We start from the raw sequence: 24,248 nt of genomic DNA, 5'->3' as shown, positions 1-24,248 counted from the left end.
TACTTCGCCTCTGAAATGTGCATCTGGCTGAGCCCTTTTTCTCCAGTCACATACAGTAGAGTAAAGAGTTTTTACACAATGGAAAACCAGCCTGAAGTAACATAGTACATGGGGAAAACAATGGTTTTGAGATGTTTCTTTTCTTTTACTCAGGAACCAGAGATCTATTTCACAGATCCACAGCAGCTGCTTTGTGTCTTCACAGAGCTAGAGGAACAGAATCTCTCTCTCATACTAAACTGCCAGGAAACGCATGAAACGCTGGAAGAAATTAGAGAGCGAAGCCTGATGATACAGAACAAAATGTAGGTTGTGACAAAACTCCACAATAAACAAAAACAGCTACTGTACAGTGTCATTGTTTCATACTTCTTTTTTCTTTGTGTTTTTTTTTTAATCTGTGGAAATTTCTATGCTTTAGTTGCTCCTGCTTGCCAAAAAGGATAGTGAGAAGGAGGGAGTGTCTAATATATACACACAGACATAACAAAGAGATCTACAATTAATATTTTCAGTAATTTTTAGTAATTAAAACAGGCCATTCCTTAGCGTCCCTAAGGACCATTGATCTGACCCAGTATGGCTATTCTTATGTTCTGTTTGCATATAGTGTGGACATTTTTCAAAAAGTCCATTTTCACAAGTAAAGTAGAGCTTTGAAAGTTGCCCTGGTAATAATTCAATGCCTAAATATTTGTTTCTCTAGGAAGGTTAAGACAAATACCTTAAAAGAGCATAAAGAAATGCTTCATGTTGCCTGTGTAGAACAGGAGGAGAAAGCTGCAGAACTGGAGCTAAGGGCTCGGCTCTTCTGTTTTGGAGAGTTTAATTCACAAGAGCAGGTACTGCGTTACTTTGATTTGATTTTATGATGCAGGCTTCAGACTGTATTTAACATTTCTGCGTAGATACAAGAAGTTAGATGGTTCTAATTTTATTTTCCAAATTAAAAAAAAGTAAGTCTAGATTTTTATGTATAGTGGGTATTCCTAGACAACTGTGTCACTATTTTGTTTACAATGTACTGTTTTTATATTATGCATATACTTGTTTTATTATTTTATGTTTCTGTAATATTCTCCTGAGGCAGCCTTATTGGCCGAAACACAGCTGTGTCAAGTCTTGGTTGTTGTACAATAAACTCATAGACCCTTTGAAGCATCGCCTTTTTATTTTTGCCTCCATACCATACTCCACGTTGCCAGTGAGCCACCAGGCTAGTCCAGAATGCTTGTTAATTTTAATGTTTATTTTGAGGTTGGCCCAGAAACCCACTGTTAAAATCAGATAATTTGTTCCTTGTCTTGGTGCTGGTACTCTAAATTGGCTAGAGTCTACAGTAGTGGTTCCCAACCTTTCTTCTGTTGTGACACACCTGACAGACAATGTTCTTGTATGTGACACACCAAACATTATAATTCACAGCTGAACAAAACAAACCTAAATATTTTATTGTTTAATTATAAGTTTAGCATGAATTTGCTCACCCCATATCAAAAAGCTGTATGCATTACATCAGTCTCAGATTTCTCGTTTGTCATACAACAAAACAAATATATATTCAAATTCTCTGTCATAGGCGCACAAAATCCCTCCACTGCCAGATACTGTGAAACAACACAAAAACCTGCAAATATGCTAGTCAGAAACTATATAGCAAACAGAACCTATGGACAGCAGATCTACAACACGTTCAGTGGGGGCTGGAGGTAGCAGTTATTAATAGGGGTCGTAGGGAACCTGACTGTCAAGATTGCTGGTCTTCCCATCTTGCAGATAGTGATAGTTCTCCGAGGACAAGCAGGCTGCTTGTTCTCACTGATGGGTGACGTCCACGGCAGCCCCTCCAATCGGAAACTTCACTAGCAAAGGCCTTTGCTAGTCCTCGCGCGCTGATGCGCACCGCGCATGCGCGGCCGTCTTCCCGCCCGAACCGGCTCGTGTTCGTCAGTCTTCTTTTGTCCGCGCTCGGTACGGTCGTGTTTTCGCCGTGTCGTGCCCCGCAAAGTCGACCTCGCGCGTTCTCTTCGTGTTAGAAAAAAAAACAAAAAACACTCTGTGTGTGGAAAGGGACTCTTCGGTCTCTTTTCCCCCGATATTTCCAGCTTTTTCGCCCCAGTAAGTTTTCTTTCGTCGTCGGGGTAGGCCGCTTTTAGGCCTCGGGTCGAAGTTTTCTTCCCCTTGTTTTTGTGGTGCCTTTTCCGCCATTTCGACTTTTGATCTCGCCGGCGTGATTTTTCCGCCCATGACATCGAAGTCTCCCAGCGGCTTCAAGAAGTGCACCCAGTGCGCCCGGGTCATCTCGCTCACTGACAGGCACGCGTAGTGTCTTCAGTGCTTGGGGGCTTGGCACCGCCCGCAGGCCTGTAGTCTGTGTTCCCTTTTGCAAAAGCGGACTCAGGTAGCGAGATTGGCCCAGTGGAACGTTTTGTTCTCGGGCTCTTCGTCGGCATCGGCACCGGGGGTATCGAGTGCATCGACGTCTTCAGCGTCCAGACCTTCATCCTCGGCCGCCAGTGCATCGAGGCATCGGCCCTCTGCATCGGCGCTGAGACATCGGACAGCTGCGTCGACGTCGGTGGTACCGGGACCTCGTCTGCTGATGTCGTCGGACGGTGGTGCTTCGTCTGGAGTGCAGGTGAGGGCTGTCCATTCCCCTGCTGGTGGCGGTGAGCCTTTGGGTGGGTCTCCCCCTACCCTGAGGGCTCCTGCGGTACAGCCCCCCCGAGACCGACCTCCTTCGGCCTCGGCACCGAGGAAGCGACGGCTGGATTCTACATCCTCCTCGTCGGTGCCGGGAAGCTCCGGTGACATGCTTCGTTCCAAGAAGTCGAAGAAGCATCGTCATCGGTCTCCTTCCCGTGTCGGCACCGAGAGCTCTGGGTCGCCGAGGGAGTCGGCACCCAGTAGGCATCGGCACAGAGAGGACCACTCACCCTCTGTTCAGGAGGTGTCGATGCGCTCCACTCTGGACAGCCCGGAACAGCCTCCACGCCCGGAACAGGTTCTGACGTCGACGCCTGCATCGACCTCCATGCCTTTTTCTGCAGCCGCTCTGAACGAGAGCCTCCGGGCCGTTCTCCCAGAGATTCTGGGAGAGCTGTTGCGCCCTACCCCTCCGGTACCGGCGGTGTTTGCGCCACCGGTACCGTCGAGTGTGGCGCCGGCTGGTCCATCGCCCGGGGTGAGGTCTCCGGCATCGGTGCCGCGTGTGGTACCGGCTGCTGTCGCCTCCCAGGAAGGCTCCCCGACTACGTCGGCGGAGGGAGCTTCGCCGATGCGGGCGAGGGAGTCTACCTCTCGACGCCCCCATCGTGGACGTGGCTCCACAGAGTCGAGTCGGGCACGGTTGCAGACACTGGTCCGTGAACTTGTGTCTGACACCGATGGTGAGGCCTCGTGGGAAGAGGAAGAAGACATCAGATATTTCTCTGACGAGGAGTCTGAGGGTCTTCCTTCCGATCCCACTCCCTCTCCAGAAAGGCAGCTTTCTCCTCCCGAGAGTCTGTCTTTCGCTTCCTTTGTCCGGGAGATGTCTACGGCCATCCCCTTCCCGGTGGTTGTGGAGGACGAGCCCAGGGCTGAAATGTTTGAGCTCCTGGACTATCCTTCTCCACCTAAGGAAGCGTTCACTGTACCCATGCACCATGTCCTAAAAAAGACATTGCTGGCGAACTGGACCAAGCCTCTAACTAATCCCCACATTCCCAAGAAGATCGAGTCCCAGTACCGGATCCATGGGGACCCAGAGCTGATGCGCACCCAGTTGCCTCATGACTCTGGAGTTGTGGATTTGGCCCTAAAGAAGGCTAAGAGTTCTAGGGAGCATGCTTCGGCGCCCCCGGGCAAGGACTCTAGAACCTTAGATTCCTTTGGGAGGAAGGCCTACCATTCTTCTATGCTCGTGGCCAAAATTCAGTCCTACCAGCTCTACACGAGCATACACATGCGGAACAATGTGCGGCAGTTGGCGGGCTTGGTGGATGCGCTCCCCCCTGAGCAAGCCAAGCCTTTTCAGGAGGTGGTCAGGCAGCTGAAGGCGTGCAGAAAATTCCTGGCCAGAGGGGTGTATGACACCTTTGATGTTGCGTCCAGGGCTGCTGCTCAAGGTGTGGTGATGCGCAGACTCTCATGGCTGCATGCCTCCGACCTGGAGAATAGAATCCAGCAGCGGATTGCGGACTCGCCTTGCCGTGCGGATAATATTTTTGGAGAAAAGGTCGAACAGGTGGTAGAGCAGCTCCACCAGCGGGATACCGCATTCGACAAGTTCTCCCGCCGGCAGCCTTCAGCATCTACCTCTACAAGTAGAAGATTTTTCGGGGGAAGGAAGACTGTTCCCTACTCTTCTGGCAAGCGTAGGTACAATCCTCCTTCTCGACAGCCTGTGGCTCAGGCTAAGCCCCAGCGCGCTCGCTCTCGTCAGCAGCGTGCGCCTCAGCAAGGCCCCTCGGCTCCCCAGCAAAAGCAAGGGGCGAGCTTTTGACTAGCTCCAGCAGAGCATAGTCGACATCCACGTGTCAGTGCCGGGCGACCTGCCAGTAGGAGGGAGGTTGAAAGCTTTTCACCAAAGGTGGCCTCTTATAACCTCCGACCAGTGGGTTCTCCAAATAGTCCGGCAAGGATACACCCTCAATTTGGCCTCAAAACCTCCAAATTGTCCACCGGGAGCTCAGTCCTACAGCTTCCAGCACAAGCAGGTACTTGCAGAGGAACTCTCCGCCCTTCTCAGCGCCAATGCGGTCGAGCCCGTGCCATCCGGGCAAGAAGGGCTGGGATTCTATTCCAGGTACTTCCTTGTGGAAAAGAAAACAGGGGGGATGCGTCCCATCCTAGACCTAAGGGCCCTGAACAAATATCTGGTCAAAGAAAAGTTCAGGATGCTTTCCCTGGGCACCCTTCTTCCCATGATTCAGGAAAACGATTGGCTATGCTCTCTGGACTTGAAGGACGCCTACACGCATATCCCGATACTGCCAGCTCACAGACAGTATCTGCGATTTCAACTGGGCACACGTCAATTCCAGTACTGTGTGCTACCCTTTGGGCTCGCCTCTGCGCCCAGAGTGTTCACGAAGTGCTTGGCTGTAGTAGCGGCGGCACTTCGCAGACTGGGGGTACACGTGTTCCCATATCTCGACGATTGGCTGGTGAAGAACACATCCGAGGCAGGAGCCCTGCAGTCCATGCAGATGACTATTCGCCTCCTGGAGCTACTGGGGTTTGTGATAAATTATCCAAAGTCCCATCTTCTCCCAGTGCAGAAACTCGAATTCATAGGAGCTCTGCTGGATTCTCGGATGGCTCGCGCCTATCTCCCAGAGAGCCAACAACTTGTTGTCCCTCGTCTCGAGGGTACGAGCGTCCCAGCAGATCACAGCTCGGCAGATGTTGAGATTGCTGGGCCACATGGCTTCCACAGTTCATGTGACTCCCATGGCCCGCCTTCACATGAGATCTGCTCAATGGACCCTAGCTTCCCAGTGGTTCCAGGCTGCTGGGGATCTAGAAGACGTGATCCACCTGTCCACGAGTTTTCTCAAATCCCTGTATTGGTGGACGATTTGGTCCAATTTGACTCTGGGACGTCCTTTCCAAATTCCTCAGCCACAAAAAGTGCTGACCACGGATGCGTCTCTCCTGGGGTGGGGAGCTCATGTCGATGGGCTTCACACCCAAGGCAGCTGGTCCCTCCAGGAACGCGATCTGCAGATCAATCTTCTGGAGTTACGAGCGATCTGGAACGCTCTGAAGGCTTTCAGAGATCGGCTGTCCCACCAAACTATCCAAATTCAGACAGACAACCAGGTTGCCATGTATTACGTCAACAAGCAGGGGGGCACCGGATCTCGCCCCCTGTGTCAGGAAGCCGTCAGCATGTGGCTCTGGGCTCGCCGTCACGGCATGGTGCTCCAAGCCACATATCTGGCAGGCGTAAACAACAGTCTGGCCGACAGGTTGAGCAGGATTATGCAACCTCACGAGTGGTCGCTCAATTCCCGAGTGGTGCGCCAGATCTTCCAAGCGTGGGGCACCCCCTTGGTAGATCTCTTCACATCTCGAGCCAACCACAAAGTCCCTCAGTTCTGTTCCAGGCTTCAGGCCCACAGCAGGCTGGCATCGGATGCCTTCCTCCTAGACTGGGGGGAGGGTCTGCCTTATGCTTATCCTCCCATACCTCTGGTGGGGAAGACTTTGTTGAAACTCAAGCAAGACCGAGGCACCATGATTCTGATTGCTCCTTTTTGGCCGCGTCAGATCTGGTTCCCTCTTCTTCTGGAGTTGTCCTCAGAAGAACCGTGGAGATTGGAGTGTTTTCCGACCCTCATCACACAGGACGAAGGGGCGCTTCTGCATCCCAACCTCCGGTCCCTGGCTCTCACGGCCTGGATGTTGAGAGCGTAGACTTTGCCTCTTTGGGTCTGTCAGAGGGTGTCTCCCGCATCTTGCTTGCTTCCAGGAAAGATTCCACTAAGAGGAGTTACTTCTTTCTATGGAGGAGGTTTGCCGTCTGGTGTGACAGCAAGGCCCTAGATCCTCGCTCTTGTCCTACACAGACCCTGCTTGAATACCTTCTGCACTTGTCTGAGTCTGGTCTCAAGACCAACTCTGTAAGGGTTCACCTTAGTGCAATCAGTGCATACCATTACCGTGTGGAAGGTAAGCCGATCTCAGGACAGCCTTTAGTTGTTCGCTTCATGAGAGGTTTGCTTTTGTCAAAGCCCCCTGTCAAGCCTCCTACAGTGTCATGGGATCTCAATGTCGTTCTCACCCAGCTGATGAAACCTCCTTTTGAGCCACTGAATTCCTGCCATCTGAAGTACATGACCTGGAAGGTCATTTTCTTGGTGGCAGTTACTTCAGCTCGTAGAGTCAGTGAGCTTCAGGCCCTGGTAGCCCAGGCCCCTTACACCAAATTTCATCATAACAGAGTAGTCCTTCGCACTCACCCTAAGTTCTTGCCAAAGGTTGTGTCGGAGTTCCATCTGAACCAGTCAATTGTCTTGCCAACATTCTTTCCCCGTCCTCATTCCTGCCCTGCTGAATGTCAGCTGCACACATTGGACTGCAAGAGAGCATTGGCCTTCTATCTGGAGCGGACACAGCCCAACAGACAGTCCGCCCAATTGTTTGTTTCTTTTGATCCCAACAGGAGGGGAGTGGCTGTGGGGAAACGCACCATATCCAATTGGCTAGCAGATTGCATTTCCTTCACTTACGCCCAGGCTGGGCTGGCTCTTGAGGGTCATGTCACGGCTCATAATGTTAGAGCCATGGCAGCGTCGGTAGCCCACTTGAAGTCAGCCACTATTGAAGAAATTTGCAAAGCTGCGACGTGGTCATCTGTCCACACATTCACATCTCATTACTGCCTGCAGCAGGATACCCGACGCGACAGTCGGTTCGGGCAGTCAGTGCTTCAGAACCTGTTCGGGCTTTAGGATCCAACTCCACCCCCCGAGGGCCCTGTTTGTTCTGTTCCAGGCTGCACTCTCAGTTAGTTGGTAAAATTTTTAGGTCAATCTCAATTATGTCCTCGCCGTTGCAAGGCCCAATTGACCATGGTTGTTGTTTTGAGTGAGCCTGGGGGCTAGGGATACCCCATCAGTGAGAACAAGCAGCCTGCTTGTCCTCGGAGAAAGCGAATGCTACATACCTGTAGAAGGTATTCTCCGAGGACAGCAGGCTGATTGTTCTCACAAACCCGCCCGCCTCCCCTTTGGAGTTGTGTCTTCCCTTGCCTTTGTTTTGCTACATATGGGACTGACGAACACGAGCCGGTTCGGGCGGGAAGACTGCCGCGCATGCGCGGTGCGCATCAGCGCGCGAGGACTAGCAAAGGCCTTTGCTAGTGAAGTTTCCGATTGGAGGGGCTGCCGTGGACGTCACCCATCAGTGAGAACAATCAGCCTGCTGTCCTCGGAGAATACCTTCTACAGGTATGTAGCATTCGCTTTATAAAAGAAACATAGGCTTGTTTGCACCATATTTTTTATGACATACTTCCCATATCTTGGGGACATACTGGTTGAGAACCACTGGTCTAGAGTGTTGAAAGGCTCCAGTAGGATTGGAAACCAAGTTGATAAAGGAAGGTGTTTCGACTGGAGAAAAACAAAAATAATAAAGCAAAAAAAAATTTAAAATACAGATTATTTACTCACTTTTCATGTTATTTTACACTGAAATGTCAAAATATTGAAACCAGTGTGAAAAAACAAGGATAAGTGATTTCTGTCTTCTTTTAAATATACCAGGACAAGTTACTACAGGTGCTAAACCAAAAAATATCTCATGTATATCAAACATGCATTGGAGAGAGTGAAACTACAGTCAGCACACTCAATATGCTATCCTCTATCGAACGTCACATTGATGAACTGTACGAACTGCTGGAGGCCGTCTCAAAGGACAGTTTGGAAGCAGTTCAGAAATCAAAGAAGAAGGAGCGGAGAATGAGGTACAAACAGTGTATGTTTACGCTTATTTGCAAAATTATCATAATGGTATGTAAGACAGCAATAGTCTTTCATCTGACTTCTGTAATTCAACTATAGGTTTCCTAAAAACATTAAAAAGTTTCTTCTGTTTCCTACTTACTTTGTATAGTTCAGTTTTATGTTTCATTGTTGTTTCCTTGTGTGTAAAATCAGAATTAGCTAGGCAGATGTACTGACATGATATGATGTCACTGTGCATGACATCACAGATCATTTTACCTATCTATGTTTGAATAGATTATACTTGGGAGGGGTTTCTGAGGACCCCCTGGGTGCAAGTAAACAAAAAAATAAAAAAAGAGGAAGGAGAGAAACTTATCTCCTCAATTTTTACTTACTGACCTGCTAGGCCAAGTGCTCCAGAGGACTTCATGACGGTTTACGGGCTCATTATCTCTGTGCTGCCAGAGAGAGGTTGGCGCTGTGTGGTCTGTGGCACACGGAAGCTGGTTGTGGCTTTAAGTATCCTTTCTGCATATGTTCTGAGTTGAAGCAGAATGGCTCCGGAACAGTCCTGGGTCCCTCCCAGGGTGAGAGTGGAACAGGCATGGCAGTCACCGGAGGATGGTGAGATGGCAGCAGGGTCAGGGCCCGATAAGAGCTGGTGACTGGGTTTTGGCAGGAAATTCTGCCATTTTAGATGCAGAGTCACTCTGAGGAACCACTGGTCCTAACATTGACTCCCCTTTTTTCCCAAAACTTGTTCTTCTGCCGCAGGCATTTTGTTTGGACTCAGTGGGCAACCAGATGAAAGGTTTGGGCCTCAAGGTCTGGAGGGCCCATTAGGGGTCAAACGACCTAAGTTGACACTCATAGGATGTGGAGGATGCAGAGTCTTATATATCCACTGGGTCAGCAGAGCCACCTGAGGGAGTCCTGGACTTAGATTTAGATTGGAAGCTTCTCTGGAGGAGGATCCCTCTGGGGTGAGGATTTTCAGGAGGCAGGAGCTTCTATATCTGAGTACTAGGGTGCAGGAATTACTGGATTTGTCAGAGGATCTGATGCCAGGGAAGGTCAGGATTCTCTCCTGGTAGGTAATTGGAAGCGGTCTAGACTTTTTCTTCGCTCTCAGATGTTTTATTAGTGAATAGGTGGAAGCAGAGTGGCGGATGCTGACTTTGGGCTTCGGTTCAACAAAGCCATGGCTTCTTGTCTCAGTTGCCCTTGCAAGAGAACAAGAAGTTCCACCTCCCTAGGGTGAATGCCTTGCTGACAGTAGTAACTATTCCTGTTCAAGGTGGTGCAGCTTTGAACAATCCTCAGGACAGTGTAATGGAAGCCCTACTGAAGCAGTCCTTTAACGTGTCATGATTGCCTTATAGTAAGCTGTTTGTGGAGAATACGTGACCTGAGTTTGCATCTGTTGAGTGGAACAGTTGCCGAATAGTCCTGGTCAGGAGTCAGCAGAAGTTGCGCATGTCAGTCGACAAGAAGGTACCAGGTTGACAGATGGCACAGAAGATGGTGATGCTGATGAAGTGGCAGAGAGCAATCTCCGGTTGCTATCTGTGGCCCATGTATTGGGCATAAACAATGCTGGATCCAAGTGAGTGGGCACTGTCAGATCATGCCTTGCACACAATTATAGCTCTTTGGAGATGCCAGGGATGGATCTTGTGGCAACAGCCAGCAACACAAATGTCTGCGTATTCAGTCTCAGGAGAGAACAGCTGTCAGTGGGTCTGGATGCATTAATTCAGAGTTGGCTGCCAGAGGCACTTCTGTATGTGTTCCCTCCGTGTCCACTGATATGATGAACCATTCAAAGAGTGGAGTATCACCCTGGGTGGGTGATCCTGGTACAGAGATATCATGTGAATGAAAGGGGAATTGGACTTGATATACCGCCTTTCTGTGGTTACATTCAAGGGCCCTTTTACCAAGCTGTGGGGAAAAAGGGCCCTGTGCGGGCAGCTGTTTTTCCTACGTGCCAGGGCCCTTTTTACCGTAGTGTGTAAAAAAGCCCCTAGCACACATGGCCATGTGGTAAGAGAAATATTACCGCATGGCCATTTGACGGGGAGCCCTTACCGCCACCCATTGAGGTGGCGATAAGGGCTCCCGCGCTAACCCAGCAGTAACCGGGCAGTGCATGGCGATGCCCAATTACTGCCAGGTTACTGCCGCTCAAGCCATTTCCAGGGGTTTTCTTTTTCCCCCAGAAATGGTACGCACTCGGGGCGGGACTACCATTGGCAGCCGCGTTGGGCCGGCAGCAGTCCCGAAAGAGCGAGCGATAAGCCCTCGCTGGGCTTACCGCCGCTCTGTAAAAGAGCCCCTCAAAGCGGTTTACATATAATATACAGGCACTTATTTTGTACCTGGGGCAGTGGAAGGTTAAGTGACTTGCCCAGAGTCACAAGGATCTGCAGTGGGAATCAAACCCAGTTCACCAGCGATCAAAGCCCGCTGCACTAACCAGAAAGATTCTCTGGTCTTTCTGGCAATGGTGGAACTTCTGCATCAGGGACCAGTCCTGCTGCAGGACATGCCCCAGTTCTGGCTTACGGTGTGGCTGTTGAAAGAGTATGACTATTAAAGTGTGGTTTTTCTCTTAGAGTAGTTAAGATGTTAAACTCTAGGGAATCTTCCACATTCTTTGCCTAGTTCAAGGTTTTGAGAATTTTTGAGTGAGGAGTGCAGTTTCTCACCACTTAAAGCTTCTGTTCTTATGTTCCTGAAGTTTCTGCAGGATGATTTGGACAAAGTTTGGTCTTCCAGGAAGATGAGATCTAAGGCATAAAGAGCTAGCTGAACCAAAGTTGTACTACAAATGGTCACTCGTGCAAGCACTACTATGGAAGCATAGCTGGGAGGTGGTTAGGTGAGGCATTATATATCCCCTTTATTTTGAGACAATTAATGGACCAGGAATGCCTTGGCCCATGAAGAGCTAGCACCTTAGCCAATGCCATCCATAAGGCAGCCACCAGGCTCAACCTTTGGAACAGACTGAACAATTGAAACCAACCACACCATATAAACTTGGTCAGATGCAAAACAAGCTCATGGGATTAAAGATATGGGGCTTGATGTTTAAATTGCCTGTCCAGGGCTAACTGGGCATTTTCAGCGGCACTTAACTGAAAATGCTTGGTTAGCGCTCTAGCCAAAAATGGCAATTTTGTGGGCATTCCGAGGTGGGGCAGAGTTGGCACTTAGCCAATGCCGATTTTCAGCACTTATTTTATTTTTGTTACATTTGTACTCCGCGCTTTCCCACTCATGGCAGGCTCAATGCGGCTTACATATACAGGTACTTATTTGTACCTGGGGCAATGGAGGATTAAGTGACTTGCCCAGAGTCACAAGGAGCTGCCTGTGCCTGAAGTGGGAATTGAACTCAGTTCCCCAGGACCAGAGTCGACCACCCTAACCACTGGGCCACTTCTCCCACTTAATTGGCTAAGATAACCACTTAGCCAGGACCGCATAAAATGCAGTCCTTTCTTTATGCGGTTCTTTATAGCTTAAGTGCCAAATATAGCACTTAACTGGCTTTGTTTTGGCCGGCTTCATAGACCCGAAAATTCAATGCTGGAATTCAGATATGGCCCAGCATTGAATTTCCAGATATAACACCGTCAGTGATCAGCAAAATGCTCATTGCTTCCGGCTCAATATCGGGCCCATGGCTCCCGCAGTTAGTCACATGTCTGCGGCTTCTCCTGGTGCAAAGAAACCGGATAAGTACATAAGTGTTGCCATACTGGAACAGACCGAAGGTCAATCAAGCCTAGTATCCTGTTTCCAACAGTGGCCAACCCAGGTCACAAGTACCTGGCAAGATCCCAAAAACAGTACAATACATTTTATGCTGCTTATCCTAGAAATAAGCAGTGGATTTTCCCCAAGTCCATTTTAATAATAGCATATGGACTTTTCTTTTAGGAAGAGATGCAAACCTTTTTTAAACCCCGCTAAGCTAACTGCTTTTACCACATTCTTTGGCAGCGAATTCCAGAGTTTAATTACACGTTGAGTGAAGAAATATTTTCTCTGATTCGTTTTAAATTTACTACTTTGTAGCTTCATTGCGTGCCCCCTAGTCCTAGTATTTTTGGAAAGAGTAAACAAGCGATTCACATATACCCGTTCCACTCCCCTCATTATTATCATTTTATAGACCTCTATCATATCTCCCTTCAGCCATTTTTTTTCCAAGCTGAAGAGCCCTAGCCGTTTCAGCCTTTCCTCGTAGGGAAGTCATGCCATCCCCTTTATCATTTTCATCGCCCTGCTCTGTACCTTTTCTAATTCCACCATATCTTTTTTGAGATGCGTTGACCAGAATTGCACACAGTATTCAAGGTGCGGTCACACCATGGAACAATACAAAGGCATTATAACGTCCTCGTTTTTATTTTCCATTCCTTTCCTAATTATACCTAACATTCTATTTGCTTTCTTTGCTCCGCAGCACACTGAGCAGAGGGTTTCAAAGTATCATCGACTCCTACATCCATTTCTTGGTCGGTGACACTTAATGCGGAACCTTGCATCATGTAGCTATAGTTTGGGTTCCTCTTTCCCACGTGCATTGCTTTGCACTTGCCCATTAAACATTATCTGCCATTTGGATGCCCAGTCTCGTACGGTCGTCCTGTAATTTTTCTCAATCCTCTTGCGATTTAACAACTTTGAATAACTTTCTGTCGGTAAATTTAATTACTTCACTAGTTATTCCCATATCTAGATCATTTATAAATATGTTAAAAAGTAGCGGTCCCAGCACAGACCCCTGGAGAACCCTACTATCTACCCTTCTCCATTGAGAATACTGACCATTTAACCCTACTCTCTAGCCTTTAACTATTTTTAATCAACATTAGAACACTACCTCCTATCCCATGACTTTCCAATTTCCTCTGGAGTCTTTCATGAGGTAATTTGTCAAATGCCTTTTGAAAATCCAGATATACAGTATCAACTGGCTCACCTTTATCCCTGTTTGTTCACCCCTTCAAAGAAATGTAGTAGATTGGTGAGACAAGATTTTCCTTCACTAAAGCCATGTTGGCTTTGTTTCATTAATCCATGCTTATGTATATGCTCTGTAATTTTGTTCTTTATAATAGTCTAGTCTCTACCATTTTGCCTGGCTCACTGGTCTGTAATTTCTCGGATTACCTCTGGCTTCCACTGCAATAGCTACAAACAGCAAATGCAAAACTTGGAACAAGAGAAAGGATATCATTAAAAATAGATTTCTATAACTTAAACTACAATCTTCTCAATGAGCAGCAGAGCGCCACTAAACACCGGGAGTCACCAATTTGTACCTGCGTTTGGTTGCTATTCTTAGAAAAAGTCAGGCAAAGTTAGGAAAAGAAAATGAATCTATTTCTCACTACAATAGCTCAAGAAATACTATTGGCTGTTAGCATTAGTAGTTTTACAGAACAGAGTGTAACAATAGTAGCTTTGGTGTTTGTAAAACTATCAGTATGAACTTAGAAAAAGGAGGAAGGAAAGTTTATTCCTCACTGTCATACAAAGGTCACGGAACAGAGAGAAAGAAAGAATGAATGAATGAAAGAAAGATTCTTAGCTGTAAAGTATTAGTTCTTATGGGGGGGAGGGGGAAGTACACCCCCCTTGGGAAAAAGGCTGTGGCAAGAGTATGAAGCTCTCCTGCCAGCCAGGCTATTTTTCAGAGTTTCTTTGTCTACATCGTACTTCTATAGGCCTGTGGTGAGCATTCACTTCTCCCTTACCCTGGACCAATCATAGGTGCTGCATATGTGCTGGAGGCTTGCAATTGAGTCCTTGCCACACCTCTTCTCAGTAAATTACATTTGTAACACGTTATGCCAGCCAGTTGAGTTGCCCTAGCAACTGGAGGCCTTATCAGAGTTTGTGATCAGCCAGAAATTCCTGCATGTGACTGATAGTAAAAGAAAGATGGGGGATGGGAAGTAGTGCAGCATACCTGAAGTAGAACATTATAGCTAAAAATGTATAGAATACCTCTGGAACCCTTTTTAAAAATTGGTGTTACATTGGCTACCCTCCAGTATCATGCTTGATTTTAAAGATAAATTACATATAACTAACAATAGTTCTGCAAGTTCATTTTTCAATTCTGTCAATACACTGGGATGTATACCATCAGGTCCTGGTGATTTGCTACTCTTCAGTTTGTCAAATTGCCTCATGACATCTTCCAGGTTTACAGAGATTTGGTTGTTTCTCTGACATGTCAGCATCGAATACCATTTCTGGCACTGGTATCTCTCCCACACTTTCCTCGGTGAAGACCAAAGCAAAGAATTAATTTAATCTCTCTGCTATGGCTTTATCCTACCTGAGTGCCCCTTTTACCCCTCAGCCACCTAGCAGTCCAACCGATTCTTTTGCTGGCTTCTTGCTTTTAATATACCTAAAAAAGTTTTTATTATGCATTTTTGCCTTCAACGCAATCTTCTTTTCAAAGTCTGTGTTTGCCATCCTTATCAGTGCTTTGCATTTGACTTGCCATTAATTATGCTGTTTCCTATTACTTTCAGTTGGAGCCTTCTTCGATGTTCTGAAGGATTTTCTTTTGGCTCCAATATCTTCCTTCACCTCACATTTTAACCATGCTGGCTGTTGTTTGGTCTTCTTTCCTTCTTTTTTAACACGTGGCATATATTTGGCCTGGGCTTCCAGGATGGTATTTTTGAACAGCATCCACACCTGATGTAAATTTTTGACCTTCACAGCTGCTCCTGTAAGTTTTTTTTCACTGTTCTTCTCATTTTATCAGAGTCTCCTTTTTGAAAGTTAAATGCTAACATACTGGATTTCCTATCACTTACTACAGAGCTTATATCAAATATGATCATGTTCGATCATTGTTATCAAGAGACCGCCCCCCAGCACCAGATCATTGGCTCCACTAAGAGCTAGGTCTAGAATTGTTCCTCCTCATCTTCTGAACCAGCTGCTCCATAAAGCAGTCCTTGCTTCAATCAAGGAATTTCATCTATCTAGCATGTCCTGATGTTACATTTATCCAGGCAATATTGGGGTATTTGAAATCACCCATTATTATTGTGTTCCCCAGTTTGTTAGCCTCTCTAATTTCTGCTAACATTGCTACATCTGTCTCTTCATCCTGGCCAGGTGGACGGTAGTACACTCCTATCACTATCCTTTTCCCCTTTACACATGGAATTTCAATCCATAGGGCTTCCAAGATGTGTTTTGTCTCCTGTAGAATTTTTAGTCTATTCAAGGCCCTCCTTAACATACAATGCTACCCCTCCACCAGTATAATTTGTATCCTGGTATGACAGTGTCCCACTGGTTATCCTCCTGCCACCAGGTCTCAGAAAAGCGAAGATACTTATCTGTAGCAGGTAGTCTCCGAGGACAGCATGTTAATGTTTTCATGAATGGTAGACGCCGATCCGCATTGCTCGGTCCGGCATTTATGCCAAAGTAAAAAGATCAGAGCTTTGTGAAGCGCAAGCTGTGTGCCACTGCGCATGCGCGAGTGCCTTCTTGTCCGCTGCAAGAACATATTCCCTCAGTTTAATTTTAAAGCAGAAAGAAAAATAAAATAATGAAAGAGACAACTCCAAGGGGAGGTGGGTGGGATTGTGAGAATATGAAGCCTGCTGTCCTTGGAGAATACCTGCTACAGGTAAGTATCTTCACTTTCTCCGAGGACAAGTAGGCTTGCATATTCTCATGAATGGGGAATCCCTAGCATCCAGGCTCACTGAAAACAACAAACATTGGTCAATTGGGCCTTTTACACATTAACCTGAAACTATATACAATCTGAAGGAAAATGCTGCCTGGAACAGAATAAAACAGGCCTAGGAAGGTGGAGTTGGATTCTAGACCCCAAACAGATTCTGCAACACTGACTGCCCAAACCGACTGTCGCATTGGGCTATCCTGCTCAAGGTAGTAGTGTGATATGAATGTGTGGACTGAAGACCACGTCGCAGCCTTGCAAATTTCCTCAAGTGGGCTACCAACGCAGCCATGGCTCTGACATTACGAGCCATGACATGACCCTCCAAGGCCAGCCCAGCCTGGGCATAAGTGAAGGAAATGCAGTCTGCTAGTCAAATTGAGATGGTGCATTTCCCGATGGTGTTGAGAGACCAGCTCTCGCCTTGACTCTGGCAAAGCTTCCTCCACCGAGGGGGTACTGGCCTGGGTGGTAGTCATCACCAGGGCTGCAAGCAGCACCAGCGTCAGAGGCCGTACCACAGGCTGAGGGCCAGGCGGAGCCACAGCGGGAGGTATAGCAGCCGCAAGCACCCCCCGATACCAATGCACATCACTGCATAAGGCCATCCAGCAGCTCAGGGAGCAAAGCCTGGATGTGCTCATGAAGGGCCGACATCGGGAAAAGCTGGGGCGTCAGCTGAGCACAGGTTGCAGAACCGCTGGGGTCAATACGGGAGCAGGATCTCAGCTTCTTAGAGACAAGCGCATCAGCACCTCCTGTATCGAGAGCGGTTCTCCCGACACTGACGCTTCTCCTTTGAGAGTGGATCCATCATTCCTAGGTGTAAACATTTGCTGTGTAGCATGTATGGTTGCCACCTTGGTGGGGAGGGGAACAGAATCTTTTGAGAGGATGTAAGAACTCGTACCTATGTTTAACCACATGCAAGATCCACTGACCACAAGTGAGCCCATCCGTCCCTATGAGGAATAGATTGGTAGGGCATCATTAGCATGTCAGGGCAGGCGAGATTCAGCATCCCTGGATATTTCACCTCATGTTTTGAAAGGATGGCTGGTGTGCTTGAAAACAAGCACATTGATGGAAGCAGAACAGCTCATTCTGATTCCTTCAGTCTGGTAAAATCTTATTCCGTTTGAAGAAAAAAGAAACAAAGCTTGGGCTTATCTTCAGGAAACCTTAGAAGCTTGGGCTCCCCCAAAACCTTTATCAAGATCCACATGACTTTTCATGAGCATATGGCTAAACTAAGGTAGACCATTGAGATGGGTCTTGGAAACTATCAGTGCTATCTATACCTTTTGCCTAAAGGTACATAAGTACATAAGTACATAAGTAGTGCCATACTGGGAAAGACCAAAGGTCCATCTAGCCCAGCATCCTGTCACCGACAGTGGCCAATCCAGGTCAAGGGCACCTGGCACGCTCCCCAAACGTAAAAACATTCCAGACAAGTTATACCTAAAAATGCGGAATTTTTCCAAGTCCATTTAATAGCGGTCTATGGACTTGTCCTTTAGGAATCTATCTAACCCCTTTTTAAACTCCGTCAAGCTAACCGCCCGTACCACGCTTCTGTAGGCCTTTAAAGGCAATCAAGGAAGTTAATGCTATGACTCTGATGCATCTGGAAATGTGTGTTGCACACTGCTGATTGGAGACCCAGAACTGACACATGAAGCCCATTTCAGTCAAGATTCCAGTCTGAAATCCTGCAGATCCTTTAGGATAGAAGATGCTTCCAACATAAAGGTCTTTATGTTTTTATAAACAGGTTGGAGTTGGTCCAGAAGGTGGCTACTAAAATGGTCTTTGTCATAAAGTGTATGGGGATAGACTTAAAGATCTCAATATGTATACTTTGGATGAAGAGCAGGAGCTATTATAAAGAAGTTTAAATAGCATAAAGGCACAGGAGACAAGTCTCTTTCAATTGAAAGGAAGCCCTGGGCCGAGGGGGGCATAAGATGAAGTTGAAAGGGGATAGACTCAGGAGTAACCTAAGGAAAAATACTTCACAGAAAGGAGGTGAATTTGTAGAATGGCTTCCCAGTGGAGGTGATGGCAATGAAGATTGTATCCAAGTTCATTAAAGCTTGAGACAAGTGCATAGTATCTATATGGTAGAGATAGCAGATGGTATGAATAGGCCATATGGTCTTTATGCTCTCATGTTTCCAAGTCATCCACTCCAGGAAAAATAAGTTTATCCTCTTCAGGTTTGCTAAATTAGAGCCTTAAATATTTTGATTAATAGAGAAAAACTGCCTTTTCAAATTCTCTATAATATAGAATTTTCTAAGTGAGCCAGACTCTTGTATCAGAGAATCACAATGCCTGAGGCTTCCAGGAACATGGAAATGACTTCTTTCAGCAGTGTTGTAGTTTGGAAAGGGTATTCCTTCACCCACCGGGACAGTCCTATGTTTTAGCTGCTCTGCTCCTAAAGACCCAGTAGAGGATAGAGGCGGTGGCTAACATGATTGATATTTCACTTAGCCAGCAACCCAATCTGTTTTGCTGTTAGTCTTGAAAATGGAGGGAAGTGCTCTGAGCTCCCCAAGAAAGCTTTGAGAAAAAGCCCATACAAGCTTGATGGAAAAGTAGAAACTTTGCGCCTAGGGTTCCGAATCCTACAGTACTTCCTGAGGCTACTAAACAATAACTAAGGGAAGAGCTGTGGCACGCATGCAGCCCCCCCAGGCTTTTGTAGCAGCTGCTGCAGGAGAGCTCTCTTTTAAACATGCTTTTCACACTGAGCCATGACTCGTGTCCTTAAAACCGCTCTGTCTTGTGCCAAACGTAACAAATGGCTTGTTTATTTATTTATTGCAGTTGTATCCCACATTTTCCCACCTATTTGCAGGCTCAATGTGGCTTACAGAGGTCTGTTATGGCATTGCCATTCCATTGAGTCAGATACAATTGGTGATGTAAAGAGATTGAGAGTGGGAAAGAGTTCTAAGAAGATAGTTATTAAAGAAGAGTTTCAGACTAGTGAGGATTAGTATGGTTGTAAAGTTAAGCTATGGGTCCTCTTTGTAGGCTTTGTTGAAGAGATACGTCTTCAGGGATTTTTGAAAGTTAGGTAGTTCTTCGATTGTTTTCAGATTGGCAAGTAAAGCGTTCCATAGCTGCGTACTCATGTAGGAGAAGGAAGTCACATGTATAAGCTTATATTTTAGTCCTTTGCAGTTGGGGAAGTGTAGATTCAAAAATTTTCGAGATGCTCTTTTTTGCATTTCTGGGAGGCAGGTCTACAAGGTTTAGCATGTAAGTCGGGGCGTCTCCGTGGATGATTTTGTGTACAATCGTGCTGATCTTGAACGTAGTACGTTCCTTAAGTAGGAGCCAGTGAAGTTTTTCTCTTAGGGGTTTTGCAGTTTCAAATTTTGGTTTTCCAAATATGAGTCTGGCGGCGGTATTCTGGAGTTTCCTGATGGTTTGTTCTTTGCAGCCAGCGTAGAGTGCGTTGCAATAGTCCAGGTGGCTTAGTACCAGTGACGATATCAGGGTCCAGAAGATGGATCTAGGGAAATAGGGTTTTACTCTTTTGAGTTTCCACATGGCGTGGAACATTTTTTTTGTTGTGTTCTTCACATGGGTTTCGAGCGTGAGGTTCCGGTCGATGGTGACTCCAAGGATTCTCAGATTGTCTGATATAGGAAGAGAAAAGTTTGGTGTGGTTATAGAGGTGAAGTTGTTTGTATTGTGAGGTGAGTACAAGACACTGTGTTTTTTCTGCATTAAGTTTTAATTGGAATGCGTCTGCCCAGAAATGCATGATTTGAAGGCTTTGGTTGATCTTGGTGATTTCATTTAGGTCATGTTTGAACGGGATGTAGATTGTGACATCGTCTGCATATATGTAAGGGTTAAGGTTTTGGTTAGCTAATGATTTAGCTAAAGGTATCAACATCAGGTTGAAAAGGATTGGTGAGAGGGGGGATCCTTGGGGTACTCCACATTCAGGTGTCCATGCAGCTGATAGATCTGCGTTCGTTGTTACTTGGTATGTTCTTGAGGTCAGGAATCCTTTGAACCAGTTAAGAACTTCACCTCTGACTCCGAAGTATTCTAGGATATGTAATAGTATTCCATGATCAACCATATCAAAAGCACTGGACATGTCGAATTGTAGGAGGAGTATTTTGTTGCCAGTAGCAATTGTTTGTTTGTTTGAAGGAGTTCATCACAGACACTAGTACAGTTTCCGTGCTGTGATTCGACCGAAAGCCTGATTGAGACTCATGTAGCATTGAGTATTTATCTAGATAGTCAATGAGTTGTTTCGTCACTATACCCTCCATGAGTTTAGTTATAAGTGGAATAGATGCTACTGGGCGATAGTTGGTTAGGTCCATTGTGTTTTTCTTGGCGTCTTTAGGTAGAGGGGTGAGTAGAATATTTCCTTTGTCCATGGGGAATAGGCCATTTTGTAGCATGTAGTTTAGGTGATTCGTTAGGTCTGTTGTGAATTGTTGAGGGGCGGATCTAATGAGGCTGGTTGGGCATATGTCTAATTTGCATTGGGACTTGGCATATTTTCTGATTGAGAAATTTCGTTGGATGAGTGTCAGAGTTGGTCCATGATTGGTCTGCTGGGTATTCCTCGGGTATTGGATCTAAGCACTCAAGGAGGACTGCGTAGTCGGTTGTATTGGTAGGTATGTTACCAGGCCTTCCCCCTGATCAGGACTCAAGAGAGTCCAGTGTTACCACACCTACCCTGCCTAGAAGGAAACAGCCACTGTAAATACAGGGACATGCTGAAGGTGGCCCAAAAATTACCTCAGGTACCATCTCTAAGCAGCATCAATGCTTTGGCCTAAATGTTCGTGACGAATGATGCTCCCACCAGTGAAATCTTGCAATGTACATCAGAGTTCCCCACCGTGCAGGTGAAAGTTCCTCTTTTAAATACCTCTCAGGGAAAAAGAACCATGGGGAGGGAGTGGAAGAAGGAATTCAGCAAAATAATAAATTCCTAAGGCTGCAGGGTGCTCTTATTCGGCAAAGTATGTAGAACTTATTTTCCATATCTCCACAGGTGGGCAAGAATAAACCTACAGCTTCTGGAATGGTCTGGTGAGGGTTCTAAAGAAACACTCTTATGTACTTTTTTTGTGGTTGAGACCACATTGCTCACCATTGCAGTTTACGAGATCCAGATTTGATCTGCAGCAGCAGAGGCACCTTTCTCTCCTGGCGAGGGTTACTAAAGCAGTAAAGTACTAAAGGTTAAAATGAGGAAAGAAATAATAATTTTTAAAAAACCCTCCTGTTTTATTACAGAATACGTGAAGAAAAGTTGAAGCAGCAACTGTTACATCAGGAAGAACGATTGAAAAGAGCGCTAGCAAGAGCTACTGCTGACCCAAAGAGACAGGTATTTAAATTAAATAGCAGAACTCAAATTCTCCAATGAAAGGAACTAAACTCTTAGCTCTCTAAATATACACAAACACTCTGTTGTAGTAGTGTTTTTGAGTCAGACAGTGAAAATGTGTTTTATTTTCTAAGAGCAGTAATATAACTTTTTCCAAACCTAAGCACAAATTCACTGGTGGGGTTGGGTTCCACATCAAATCATCCACTGCATTATAGCAGCAGAGGAACAATGTTCTGTGCTATCGCATGAGGTTAAGAGTTAAAATGACTTATTTGGGTATGTAAATATTAACATAATTCTCACCAAAGGATTCATGCCGTATCCCCAGAAAGAACAATATAATCTTCCTCACACCCAAAATGAAAAACCACTGATCTAGCCCAGTTGCTTAGAAAAAAAGAAAAAAAAAAAAGTTTTGGGCTCACTTAGCCTTAGCAAAGATGGAGAAAACTTTAGCTAGTGTTTTTACTGAATTGGCGGAGCCATCAATAAAATCAGCCCTGTACAATCTTTGAACATATTACACATGGGGCAAGAAGTAGCTCAAATTTCATTTTTTTTTTTCAAGCTTCCAGTAGCTGTATGAGAGGCCTAAATTGGTAAGGGAGATCAGGCAATCTCCATTCACAGTAAACCTGGGTCAGCAGAAAGACAAATAAAACTGTGGCCTATCTGCAATCATAGGTGTGAGGAGTTATTGCCCAAGTCCCAAACTGCATTTTATGAGAAACCAATACTAGGTGAATATTTTCTATTTCTACGCTTTAGTATAGATTATTTAGATTCACATCTTTTTGCTACTAGTTCAAGGTGCATTACATGTAGGTATACTAGTTAATGCCCTGTCCCCAGAAAGCCCACTACCTAAGTTTAGATTTGAGGCAGCAGAGTTTAAATGTAGGGCGGTACCCAATGTATTCATATTCAATTTGGCCCAACAAATAATCCAGGACTCTACTATGCTAAATCTTACTGAAATAAGGGTTGATTTCATGTTGCTTTGTTTATTATTTGTTATGTTAAAAGCTCAAGGCCCATTATTCATATTTAGCCAAATAGTAAAATATGCTATTGCATAAATGACTTGCCCAAGATTACAAGGAGAGGCAGTGTGGATTAGAACCTTAGCTTCCCTGGTTTTCAGCATAACCACTAGGCTACTGGATAAAAACCAGTATTCCACTTAACCCTTAATCAGTACAGCAGAAAGCCCTCTTCAAAACTCATCCATTTACAAACTTGTAGCATAATCAGTTTTTATGGGGGCTGTATGTTTTCTTCAATGCGACCTGGAAGGTAGCTGTTAAAAATAAATAAATCTGTTACCTCTGAAAGAATAGTACTGGTATCAAATATTTTACCTACTCTGGTTGAATAGGAGGAAAAAGACTGCTGTAGTAGCAACTACGGCACATACAGGCTGTCTCTACAGTTTACATATTTTTTTATAACCTTGAACAATTAAACAATGCTAAGAGTGTTTCTAGAACTGAACAAGTTGCAGTTCAACCACTTTTTTTTTTTTTTTTTTTTAATTACAAAGACTGGAAGAAAACTAATGCCTCGTTCAGCACCTCCAAAAACAAAAGCAAAGACAAGTGAAGATGATCAGCATACTGCACGAGTACAAGAGGAGTACCGGTATTTTTTTACTTGGCAGTAAACAGAGCTTGAACTTGGAAAGGAACAGATGGAATTATGAAGGCTCTAAGGGCATGCTGACCGTCACGTAGTAATGAGAGTTTGGGGTTTACAATGTAGATCTTCTCAGGAAGATCATACATGATCAATTTCCTGCTCTAAAATATTTTTTTATAGAGTAACAGACCCACTAACAAGTAACAGATAGCTTTTAGGATCACTATCATCTCAAGCCAAGGCCCAGTCCAGGTAGGTGTTGGCCTGTTACTAATTTATTTTTTTTGTTAAATTCTGTTTTACCTTATTATCGAGGATGAGCATCACAATCAGGCACAACCTTCCTCCCCCATCTAGTTTTGGCTCTGCTTTTCTACATTTCTATGATTCAGGTTTTTAGGGAGCTGATATGAGAATCTACCACAAGATTCAGCAATAAGTATCAGCTTATTGGCTGTAGAACCTGTTTGGACCCGAGGACCCTTCTAAGCTCTTCTCTACCTACCATACTACACAAGGTTTGAAAAACATCTCTGCAAGAACAAGATATTTTATTTAATATTGGTAATTGTGCCCAACCTTAATCTAGTTCCTGCCTCTGTGTGGTTAATGGGAGTCACTACTGTGCAACTTCTAATAAATTTAGAATGGTGTGGTGTTTATTCTGTATATGATCAGCCCCTGCAAAAACATTTGTTACAGTCAAAAATGCTTTTCAAACCTTGTTTGGTAAGGTAAGTCTGCTCTAAAACAAGATTAAACGAGAACTGCCAGCCATTAAATGAGATCACACATGCTAGGCATAAAAAAGCAACAGCATAATGCAATCAAACCTAATTCATTTTCCATATTCTGTATCTATTTGTGATGTCTGTAAAAATGTCACATACATGCATAGCAGGAAAAAGTAAACTAGTTTCATTAAGAAAGCTAGTCAGCAGTCTATGTAAATCCATGCTTAGTTTGACAGCAATTTCCCATAATTTTCTACATCTGAATTTTGTCACATGCAGCTTTCAAT

The 24,248-nt window shown here is 45.5% G+C and overlaps 1 protein-coding gene across 3 annotated transcripts in view; it reads left to right on the top strand.

Annotated features, from left to right (window-relative positions):
* CCDC38 (coiled-coil domain containing 38) overlaps positions 1–24,032 on the top strand; it is an 89,279-nt gene extending 65,247 nt beyond the window's left edge. For all 3 annotated transcript variants that reach the window (XM_030214070.1, XM_030214071.1, XM_030214068.1), the window contains 5 exons: positions 154–305; positions 707–842; positions 8,259–8,461; positions 21,493–21,586; positions 23,133–24,032. In XM_030214070.1, coding sequence (XP_030069930.1) covers positions 154–305; positions 707–842; positions 8,259–8,461; positions 21,493–21,586; positions 23,133–23,252 — 705 coding nt within the window. In that variant the 3' untranslated portion in view covers positions 23,253–24,032. The remainder of the gene's footprint in view (positions 1–153; positions 306–706; positions 843–8,258; positions 8,462–21,492; positions 21,587–23,132) is intronic.
* Positions 24,033–24,248: the final 216 nt, after the last annotated feature.

Source organism: Microcaecilia unicolor, chromosome 9, assembly GCF_901765095.1.
Source record: "Microcaecilia unicolor chromosome 9, aMicUni1.1, whole genome shotgun sequence".
Classification (NCBI taxonomy): Eukaryota; Metazoa; Chordata; class Amphibia; order Gymnophiona; family Siphonopidae; genus Microcaecilia; species Microcaecilia unicolor.
The sequence above is the reverse complement of the archived record's forward strand: the minus strand, read 5'-3'. Positions and strand labels throughout refer to the sequence as shown.